Source organism: Gobio gobio (assembly GCF_949357685.1).
Source record: "Gobio gobio genome assembly, chromosome: 7".
In the NCBI taxonomy this organism is placed as follows: domain Eukaryota; kingdom Metazoa; phylum Chordata; class Actinopteri; order Cypriniformes; family Gobionidae; genus Gobio; species Gobio gobio.
In genome coordinates, this window is record NC_137103.1 from 10909291 (window position 1) to 10921470 (window position 12180).

At 39.0% G+C, this 12180-nt stretch overlaps 1 protein-coding gene across 1 annotated transcript in view; it reads right to left on the bottom strand.

The window, feature by feature from the left end:
* Positions 1–74: 74 nt before the first annotated feature.
* The window catches only part of map3k20a (mitogen-activated protein kinase kinase kinase 20a), a 106497-nt gene continuing 94391 nt past the window's right edge, over positions 75–12180 (bottom strand). The window contains exons 17-20 of the mRNA XM_079822456.1: positions 4720–4836; positions 4415–4489; positions 1696–1846; positions 75–1254 (exon numbers count right to left, since the gene is read on the bottom strand). Of these exons, the coding sequence (XP_079678582.1) occupies positions 578–1254; positions 1696–1846; positions 4415–4489; positions 4720–4836 (1020 nt within the window). The 3' untranslated portion in view covers positions 75–577. The remainder of the gene's footprint in view (positions 1255–1695; positions 1847–4414; positions 4490–4719; positions 4837–12180) is intronic.

Below are 12180 nucleotides of genomic sequence, written 5' to 3' on the forward strand. Positions count from 1 at the left end.
CCAAACCGCGGAGCTCATTTGCATAATGACGCAAAAATCGCGCGAAATGCTGACTAGATGAAACAAGCAGTGTTGGTTCAAAGTTTACATTTTATTATCATCTTATAAATGGACACCGTTTTTAAAATCCCACCTATATAACAATAAATAACTCTTTAATATCATATAAATGAAATATTTCTCAGTAGTAAAATATCACAATTTGTTTTGCAGGCACACATTATTGAAACAGTTTAATAGAAAACATCCTCAGTTATGATCATCATTGAGGTATTCAGCATAGTTCAAATAAGCAAAATAAAAATCACAAGAGAGGCCAATTCAAGTTTTAAGCCTAGAAAAAGCTACGAAAATGGCCTTTGTCAGGAACTGCATAATAATTTATGACATTTAATATCAGTATATCCATTTCATGGTGAACTTTTGCCCTTAATCACTTTTAATTTAATATTTATGCTTTTATTTACAATACACAATAATCCACTGGGAACAACGGGTTAAGTGCTTTCTTTGGTTAAGATCAGGCCCCAGTTCAGCCCTTACTGTGAATCAGACTTTGATTCCCTTCTATAAACGCTCAACTTCGTCCACGCCCACCTCCCCTCCCTCCTCTGCGTGGGCGGTTTCTGGCCTGATGTTTATGTTCCTGTTTATTAGGCTTCTTTCTTTCTACTTTAATCCAGTCCCCATCAGCAGTCCCGGCCTCTTCAGACGGCCTCTCTTTCTGCTTCACCCCCTCAGTGACAATTGACATCCCGGGTATTGGGCGTTGTTGGCCCGGTGGAGTTATGTAAGAGTGGCTGTTTCGTGGCCGCCCAGCCTGTTGGAAGCCTCTGGATCCTCTCTGTGTCATCTGATTAAACCTCCTGGCTTCTCCGTCTCCTCGTCCTCCTCCAGTGATTTTGAGCGTGTGGTCATAGTACGTTTTTCTGTTGTAGCTGTGTTTAGCTCCAGCACTAGGGGGGCGCTCTCGCTCCGAGGCGCTCTCGGACGTTGTGCTGGACGGGCTGCTGCCCTTTGACCCCAGGTGGATGTTGGAGAGTTTGACAGAAAGCGTGGGAGAGGAACTCCGCGAGTCTGTCCACGGAGTGAGAGGGCTGCGATTGGGCGACCTCCTCACAGCAGCGGCGTACGATGATTGGTTGCCGATCACAGACAGGAACTGAGGGAGGGTCATTTTGCCTGTGGACTCCTGGGTAGCTTGTTCTCTCATCTGCTTCATTCTCAGGTTGTAAATCCATCTGGGATCAACACCTGATTGAGAAACGCAGAAACAGAATGACCAACCAAGCCATTTAACGATTATACGGTCACAAAATAGGGCCAAAAGGAACAGATGGCTGAAAAGAAATGAAATCTCAGGAGGTCAAAGTAAATATTATATATGAGCTGGTTTATTTTCTCTTCATTTTAAGTGGGGTTTGCAATATTTTTTACCACATAAAATCTTTATAAAATTAATTAAATAAAACTTGGGGAGATTATGTTACAGGATTTAAAAGTTTTTTACATAAACGTTAGTTACATAAAAAAATATTTGACTATAAATTCGGTACCAGGGTTGAATGGTTGAACGTGACAAATACTGTCAATTTGTGTAAACAATTATTATGTACTTGAATGAATCTCTTGGAATGAATAGTTCAAAAGAAAGCTGTATACAATACATTTGTATTCGACAGCATTCTGCATTACCTGAGTTGGACCGGCTCCTGTTGTAACCGTCCCTGATGCTCGCCGCCGTCTCGATGAGCAGCTCTACTGGTTTGATCACGTCCCTCCCGCTGTCTGGACTCCACTGCACTGTGTGCACATGTCTCGTGCTCTTAGGAGATCTCACGTTACTCTGGCAGGAAACAAGGCACCAGTTGAGAACAGTCTCGTGTCCCCTTATAACCTTGATGGCACATCTGAAAATGCTGCATTCAAATAACTACATACTGAATAATTAAAAACTATATAGCAAGTTGCACATAAGGAGTTTCATGAAATATATATACATTTATAATATTTATAAATAAATATATGTGTAAAATTATATAAGTCTAAACTAACATAAATATACAGTTAAATGTTATATATGAAAGTTTGTCGAGAGTTGGCTTGAGAAAGCCTAACCAGATCTATCAGATAGACAGATGATAGATAGATAGATAGATAGATAGATAGATAGATAGATAGATAGATAGATAGATAGATAGATAGATAGATAGATAGATAGATAGATAGATAGATAGATAGATAGATAGATAGATAGATAAGCTCTAGGATTTATTCAGAAATTTTAGTCTCAGAATAATCATAACACAAGTTTAAATATAATTAAAGTCAACATGGAATTAAAATCGACCATTGCTACCTTTGTGAAAAAGAAGAGTGTTTAATTGTATTGTAAGTGCATTTATATACAGGGTGCTGGTCATATAATTAGAATATCATCAACAAGTTGATTTATTTCACTAATTCCATTCAAAAAGTGAAACTTGTATATTATATTCATTCATTACACACAGACTGATATATCTCAAATGTCTATTTCTTTTAATTTTGATGATTATAACTGACAACTAAGGAAAATCCCAAATTCAGTATCTCAGAAAATTAGAATATTGTGAAAAGGTTCAATATTGAAGACACCTGGTGCCACACTCTAATCAGCTGATTAACTCCAAACACCTGCAAAGGCCTTTAAATGGTCTCTCAGTCTAGTTCTGTAGGCTACACCATCATGGGGAAGAAGCTGACCTGACAGTTGTCCAAAAGACGACCATTGACACCTTGCAAAAGGAGGGCAAGACAAAAAAGGTCATTGCAAAAGAGGCTGGCTGTTCACAGAGCTCTGTGTCCAAGCACATTAATAGAGAGGCGAAGGGAAGGAAAAGATGTGGTAGATAAAAAGTGTACGAGCAATAGGGATAACCGCACCCTGGAGAGGATTGTGAAACAAAACCCATTCAAAAATGTGGGGCAGATTCACAAAGAGTGGACTGCAGCTGGAGTCAGTGCTTCAAGAACCACTACGCACAGACGCATGCAAGACATGGGTTTCAGCTGTCGCATTCCTGTGTCAAGCCACTCTTGAACAACAGACAGCGTCAGAAGCGTCTCGTCTGTGCTAAAGACAAAAAGGACTGGACTGCTGCTGAGTGGTCCAAAGTTATGTTCTCTGATGAAAGTCAATTTTGCATTTCCTTTGGAAATCAGGGTCCCAGAGTCTGGAGGAAGAGAGGAGAGGCACACAATCCACGTTGCTTGAGGTCCAGTGTAAAGTTTCCACAGTCAGTGATGGTTTGGGGTGCCATGTCATCTGCTGGTGTTGGTCCACTGTGTTTTCTGAGGTCCCAGGTCAACGCAGCCGTATACCAGGAAGTTTTAGAGCACTTCATGCTTCCTGCTGCTGACCAACTTTATGGAGATGCAGATTTCATTTTCCAACAGGACTTGGAACCTGCACACAGTGCCAAAGCAACCAGTACCTGGTTTAAGGACCATGGTCTCCCTGTTCTTAATTGGCCAGAAAACTTGCCTGACCTTATTGTGAAGAGGAAGATGCGATATGCCAGACCCAACAATGCAGAAGAGCTGAAGGCCACTATCAGAGCAACCTGGGCTCTCATAACACCTGAGCAGTGCCACAGACTGATCTCCTCATGCCACGCCGCATTGCTGCAGTAATTCAGGCCAAAGGAGACACAACTAAGTATTGAGTGCTGGACATGCTCATACTTTTCATGTTCATACTTTTCAGTTGGCCAAAAATGCTTTCATTGTATTGGTCTTAAGAAATATTCTAATTTTCTGAGATACTGAATTTGGGAATATATATATATATATATATATATATAATATATATAATGTTTTAAAATACTGAATAATTATAAACTATATAGCAAGTTGCACATAAGGAGTTTCATGAAATTATTCATGAATTATTCACTTATTACAGCAAGGCCGTAACCATGTCTTAAACATTTTTTTATAAACACCTATAGAAACAGAACAGTGAAGGGAATTCTAGGTCTAATTCTAGTTGGGAAATAATCATTTTTAACTATTTGCAAATAATATTTGTATTAATTTAATATTTGAAACCTTTTTATCTAGTTTATATTTGACATTTAACTGTATATTTATGGTATATTATGTATCGTGTCAGGTGGTATGACCCCTGGAAAACTTTGAAAATGTGTTATTATAAAAATGTGTATTTTATTTAAAAAAAAAAAAAAAAGTATGTATAACCTTGAGCATATGGTAAAAGCTGTAAAACCAATATGAATCAACACCATACATTTTTTGGAAATTTTTTGCTTTAAATTATTAATTTTTTTTATCTTGAAAACCTTATTTGTCATTGACCCACATGCAGAACAGGACTGTAAATTAAAGTTCTAGTCTTTAGGCTGGTACTTACCTCATAGTTTACTATGCAGTCAACAGTTTGTGTGCCAGATATCCCGACTATCCATTTATCCATGACAAACGGAGGCTGGAGAGTAATTTAGATTTTAGAGGCATCATCATAACATGCATCAGGTCTTCACTCTTATCATGACACATTTAAGACTTGTGTTGGTGGAGTAAACATAGTCGTGAGGTAGAATTATCTCAGGTACATGACCTCAGGACACAAACCCAGCAAATGTCTCGTCTCCTGCATTCCTCAAAACGCAGTGGGAATCTAATGGAGACATCATTTACAGGGATGTGATCTCTCACCTTGGTCATCTTTAATACATCTACATCTGCTCTGTTGGCATTAAAGGTCACGTCTTTGATATAAGCGATCGCCACCTCATCCCCATCCAGCTCCATGTACATTTTCCATTTGCAGTCCTGCAGAGGTCAGACAGACAGAGACACCGATGAGAAAACAGTGCGATGAGGTTAAAGTGCAGGTAGATGTGGGCATAGACATAATGCATGTTTTAACACACAGAAATGTAGACCCGTATGATTTGAGCTGTTTGGCGGTGATATAACAACAGCACAACCTAGAGGACAACAATGGGAATTAAGAACGCACAAAGCACAAGCCAGGGGGAATCTACCGGCACACTTTAATACAACTAGATTTTCACAATCTCTCCCAGCTCCAAACTATAAATCTAATCGCTTAGAAAAGTGATATATACATTTCTTCACATTCTGAAGGGAATTTAAGTGCTTCTTCCCCATCGAAATCATGTGGGCGTATGTGGATTCTAGGGTGTTTTGGCTACTCTCAAGTATGAGGATATTCCAGGGCTGGTTGAATAAACAGTTTGGCCTAGTCTTAAAAGTTATCTATTATCAGTTATCACTTACATAAAAAGGTAGATTGGTCTATTAATTTGAAAAGTAAGACTGATTACATCTTGACTAATTGACCTATCAGTAAGCCCCGTCCCCCTTAGTTACTGTTGCTAACTCGGACAAACAAACAGAGTTGCTATATCTTACAATGACAGCTGTCAGTGTGAAAACCTTATCCCGAGATGTTTTTGAACACAGAATGTAGCGTATATCCCATCCGAATGATGGCCAAACTTTACTGATGGTTTATCAAGTTTATTATGTCCTTTTTCACTCCAAAACAATCATCGTAAGAGCTGAACAAACAAAGCATAAGAAGTGCGCATTAACGTCTCATTCACAAACTCTCTCTCTCCGTTGCATTAACATTAACATACACAGCAAATTACACAAAAACACTCGTACAACTAACAGTAAACAAACATATACACAGAGCTTATGACTTTTCGAGGGTGCAGTTAATAAATGGTAAACTTTATATCTGCAAAACAACTGCGCGCAAGCTCTCCCTTTCACCACCCGGAGAATACCCATCAAAATAGAAGTTCTCCTCAGTAGGACAGATAACGTACACCTTAAGCATATCTAAAATTAAATTAATTTACATATAACAAGTTTAATATGGAGAGGCACTGAAATGTAGACCTTCGTGTTTTTGTCCTACACTGTTACATGACGTGAGAACAGTTAGTTATTTGGGTTTGTATGTTAGCAGGGACTTTAATCGTATTGGCTCATCTGCGTTCGAGGGGAGGGGCTTACCCATAGGTCAATTCCTAGGGCCCTATTTTAATGATCTGAGCACATGGTCTGAAGCTCATTGCGCAGGTGCACTTAGGGCTAGTCTGAATCCACTTTTGTCAGTTTAATGATTGAAAAAACGCTCAGCGCACCAGGCGCATGGTCCGAAAGGGTTGTCCCTATTCTCTTAATGAGTCACAGGTGTGTTTTGGGCGTAACGTGCAATAAACCAATCAGGAGCTGAATGTGAAAATGATAACTGCGTCAGGATAAAACTAGCAAAAAACACTTGCGTTGCGACTGGCGTTGCATTGGTTGTGTGATAGGGCCACTAGTCTGTCAAATTAGTTTGTAAGAAAGTCTTAAAGGGATAGTTCACCCAAAAATAAAAAGTCTGTCATCATTTACTCACCCTCATGTTGTTCCAAACCTGTATGAATTTCTTTCTTCTGCTGAACTCTGATATTTTGAAGAATGTTAGCAACCAAACAGTTGATGGACCTCATTGACTTCCATTTTGTGGTCAGCAGAAGAAAGGAATTCATACAGGTTTGGAATAACTTGAGGGCGAGTTTTTGGGTGAACTGTCTCTTTAACATAGTGGCTATGTTTATGTCTCTAGATATGACCTGGCTCCCTCCATTGTACATCTATATGATTTGATAGCAATTTCCTGTGTGATGGGATTAAGATATATTTGCAACTCTAGGTGTGCAAAGGCATTTTTATCCATCATAACTTCTGGAGAGAAATAGCACAGACACTGAACCCTGTGGGTCTTCAAATTAGTTTGATCAAATGTAAGGTCATAAAATGTCCAGGCCTGTCGCGATTGGTCGATACAATCGACTGCGTCAACGCTGTTAATTAGTCGACGTCAATATTTTTAGTCGACTGGGTAAGTTGGGTATGATATGAAATTGTATTAGTACCGGTACTTTAAAAATGACAACACTCTAATAAGAGCAGTTTTTCTTCATTTGCATCGATGTGTGACAGCAGGAGTGAGGACGTGTGTGAGCTCTGCTTTCACTAAACAATGGAAGCAGAACAGTCACATATATACGCGCAGCTCAGGAAAAAGAAAGCGACAGAAACGTGTGGCGCGGCCGGGGGTGAAAGGTCAGAGTCCGGCAGCCGCGCACACGCCTTTCACTCTGACAAATCGCCACGCCAGTTTCACGATTATTGGGTTTGAATGGTAAAAAATGTGTAAAAATGCTCGTCCTGGCGAGTATTCGGGTAAATGCAGTCGGATATGTCTTTAGTGAACGTATACAGAGTTGAATGAGAAATCGTGTGTTATAATGAATTTGGTCCGTGCAGCTCTTAAAGGGCCGGACCTCATATTCTGTGTGAAGCAGGACAGAGCAGGAACCTTTCAGCAACATGCTGGCCAAGAGAGTGTTTAGGGTTTTTTAACCCTAAAATAATGAATAGTGAGTTCTGTCATATTATTAAATTACTTGTACAGTTTTTTGCCATGGTATGGATTCAGTATCGGTATCGAGGTATTTTAGTCTGGTATCGTATCGAAGTCATAATTTTGGTATCGTGACAACACTATTCTATATAAACCGTATTTGCTGATATTCTCTTTTTTTTGTTATGTTGGTTTACAAATTTGTACCTTTTTTCATTTTTACTCTTTTAGTTTTAAATTTTGTCAAGGGCTTGTTTATATTTATACTTTTTTTTATAGTACACTACTGAAGGCAAGTTAAATGAAATGTTTTTAAGTAAAATTGTTGAAAATTTTTGCGATAAATTAGTCAATAGATTAATCAATATAAAAATAGTCGTTAGTGGCAGCCCTAAAAATGCCTTAAATATCTTAAATGGTATAAGAAAAGTCTTAATTATAATTTCAAGAGGTCTTAAATTTGAGGAGGGAAAACTAGGATTTGCTTGTTTATCCGCACCACAAGCCTCCGTTGACTGCGTGAGTTCCTCCCCAAATGGACGAGGCGTTTATACTTGATGTGCTCGTCATTACACTATTCTTTGAAGCGACAGGGGCGACTCGGGGTAACTGTTCTCTAAACCATCAGGAATCAGCGGTGAGAAGAAGTAAAGTACACACATGATGATGATTGTTTTTCTTACACTTTACCAAACCCACGCTACAAGAACCAAAGAATCGTGTACAACACAGTAAACCGTGAGATTATTACTTGTGACTTAGAACAAAACATATGGATATGAGAACATATGTTTAAAACTAAATTAAACAACAATCTCTTCAATATTTTGTCATTTCATTAACACTAGAACTGCCAGGGGTCGTTGTATACCTAAAACCGCCAGTGGGTAAATTGTACCCCATGGCGGTTCTAGTGTTAAACATTTTTATTTAATGTCAAGAACATATACATGTCTCAACCAAAGACAGTCTCAAAAACGCAAATCGCTGGTGTTTCTGACATCACAAACTACCTTGTAACCAATCACATCATGAGGGGGCGGGGCTTTAGCATATCATTAACTATGACGGCTCTGTATCAGGGGAGTCTCAAGAGGAGCCAGGTTATCCCGCTATATTTTTCTGTTGATATGAAAAATCAAGTACATTTAGCAATATAGCGGATGAATTATGTTTATGATGTATATTACGATGTTATGATCAACTATATGCCTTTCTCCACTGACCAGCTGTTCAAAGTGTTTCTAAGGATACTGGTTGTTAGAAGGCAGACTGAGATGGCGAACGGGAACATGGTTTGTGTAATATTAACAACACATTATTAGTCCAGCAAAAGGCTAATCATATTAATTACTGTTATGTGTCCAGCATTGTAGAGAGCGATACATAAAACGCATTACCATTGTGATACATCGACTTGTATACGAGCCTGTTTGAGTGGAGGCGGGGCTAATTAGCATATTCAAAGATCCACGTATACTAAATGAAGCAAGGGTGTAGAGTTACATTCAATCTATTTTAAGGCACAAATAAAAAAAATTCACAGGAAAAAAAACGTTTAAATATGCCATTTTGGTGATCAAAGATGAGTTTTAAGCGATAAAATTATTGACAAAAAAAATTGTTTAAATGCTAAAATGAAGTATTTTATAAAACTTGTTTTTGTCATGGTATGGTATAGGATGTTGCCATAAACAATGACATACATGCCCCTCAATATGGTTTTAATTCAATTTCTGCAGGTCTTAAAAAAGTCTTGATTTTAAAAACCCTGCTGATACCGGGTGAACAAAGGATGAAACTTTCTGGTGCGCGCATCAACCGTCTTGACTTATATAAGTATACTTTGAAAGGCTATATGTTCGGCCGAAATGATTCAGTTCAGTTTAATAGCTATGTAAAGTTCATAAATTATGAAATGAGTTCAAAAAGCAGCTCTACAGAAGACAATAGTGTCAATATTCAGCTCGAGTCAGTTCAGTGTTGATTCAATTCAGTTCCATGTTGGAAAATTCATCAAATATCAAACAAATTTGACTCTTTTATGTTGGTTTGTTGCGTCATGGCCTTGTATACGTACAGTAGGACAGCTGATGAATGCCTATAAAGCGACATATTTACTACTAGCTTGTCGAGTGTTACAGATCATGTTGAACTTTGCTCTGTTGTAAAGCTGCGAGACGTTGTGGTGTCCCGTGTGAACGCAAACATATCCCGGAGTAAGCCAAGCCTGAGAATGAATCATTGAATGTCAACGGGAGAGTATTCACTCACACGGGTGTTTCTGAGACAGAATGATGTGAAGACTGAGAGAGATCAGAGGGCAGATGTATGCCATGTTCGTTTCTCAGGCATAACAAGAGCGAGAGACCTGAGCATCCATTCTCATTCACATTAGCAATGGAGATGAGGCCCCTTACCGAGAGGCCAGGCTAGACGCGGCTGAGCCGAGCGCCGTAATGATCCGTCCAATCTGCCAGCGCGGCGCTGAGGTCAAAGGGAACGGCTTAAAACATGTGGCCGTTCACACTACACACACTTACACGCCGTTTGAAAGAGCGTCCTCGTGTAGTGTAACTGGTCTGTTGTCCCTTCTGCGCTGTGCATTCATAAAACCCGTATAATGTATTTAACTCTGTGCCTAAAGTATTATTAGACAAAATTCGGGATAATGCACTTTATCTCTTTTTTATTTGTATTGCATCTATTATATAATTCTTACTATTGTCGTAATGGTACTATTGTTATTGTAGTTTATATTTGTAGGAATTAGGGGTGTAACGATACACCCATGCCAAATATGATGAATATTCCCCCAATGCATTATTTTACATTATATTCAATATTATATATTGTGATTTAATGTAGTAATATCACTGAAACTCTGTAAACTGTGTACTCGCTCTTTCAATGCAGGCATTGGTTGGATCTCTTCTGTTATTAATGCACTGTACATTTATGAATAAACCATCTAAACGCTTTGAATAATCATCCTACTAAAACTAAATTTGATCTGGAGATTTAAGTGATGCGATCAATCACAGCTCTAATTGCAGAAAGCGTGTCAAAATGACTCTTCCCAGACTGAAACTGTACATGTTTAGTAAACTTTCGGCCGACCGCCTTCCCTGTTCAATTTATGGAAAAATTGTTGAAAGTTCCCCTCCTAACCGAAAGACTAACGCGACCAGGTCCGCTCGTCATGACGTCACGTACGCATCTTGAGTTTCACTTTCAACATTCAACACTTTTCCACGGAAGGCGGTCGGCCGAAAGTTTACTTGATAAAGTTTTAAATATGAATATTTTTCTTACTCAAACGCGTCGATTCGCTTCAGAAGGCCTTTATTAACACCCCAGAGCCGCGTGGAGCAGTTATATGACGGACAGATGCACTTTTTATGGACTTCAAAAACAGAGCAACTATGAATCAAATTTTAATACTTGGATTAGCCTGGACTTTTGTAATATAACTCAGATTTTATTCGTCTGAAAGAAGAATGTCATATACACCTAGGATGACTTGAGGGTGAGTAAATTATGGGCTAATTTTCATTTTTGGGTGAACTATCCCTTTAACATTTATTTTATTTAACCCTTAAACGCATACCTCAGGTCTTTAGTGACCTGGAACATCATTCACTACCCTCCTCCTCATTCATTTTTTAAAAACATCTTAGTAATCAATTCATTATAAACAAAAAAATTATAAAAGAATGCCTGTTATCCCATTCATTTTTTGAAAAATTGTATAGGGTCACAAACGACCCAAGGTTTGTAACAGTGCACTTATTCAGTCATCAAAGATTCAATTATTGTTGTGCAGAAGAAATACACCTCACCTTTATTCCACAAGGTGGCAATGTCTGACACACAATGAAGAAGTGACGTTTCACTCATAGTCACCGCAGGCAGAAAACAAAAGAATAGGAAGAATCATCAGCTAAACTTGAAATGGCTCAGTGATTTACTGCAGAACATGTGCTGAACACAACCAAATATTACTGTCACTGATGGTGGATCTGGTGAAGTCCACAAAATATTGATGTTGAAAATTTTAGTTTTGAGAATATGTTTGAGATGGCAAATATGACTAAACACCTAAACACCCAAAAATGTAATAATGATAAGCAAAACATTCAGGCATTTAAGGGTTAAAGGTTTCTGTGGCAAGCAGCGAGGCTGAGGGACCGTGAGAATGGGGCGACCGGTCGCCCGTGAGGGACTGCCTGCGTTACTTTTAGTTTGAGCTTTTAGTCGGAGAGCCCTCGCTGCTGGGATCGCGGTGCTGAGAAGGTCGGGCAGCACGGAAGAATGAAGACCGCAAGTGGCTCTCTGACAGAATGTCCCTCCTTCCTCTCGGGTTTCGGCACCAATGTAACAAGGTATGTAGATATGGGAAGAAGGAGACGGGAACCGGCGAACGTTAATCCAAACATTAAACTAAAAGTAACGCAAGCAGTCCCTAACAGACGACTGCCACGCACACATAATAAAACATAAACAAAACACAACAATAAGTCCAGGCCTGGTCCTCTCTCGTCCTTCACTGTCGTCGCTCCTTCTTTTATGAGGATAAATTATCACTCATTATCATCACGCCACCGGCCTCGCCCCGTTCTCATGGTCCTCGCTGCCTCGCTGCTTGCCACAGTTTCTGTTTTTGTATGGTTTTCTAATTTTAGTTTCGGTTAACTATAACACTGACTGAACTAAAATAA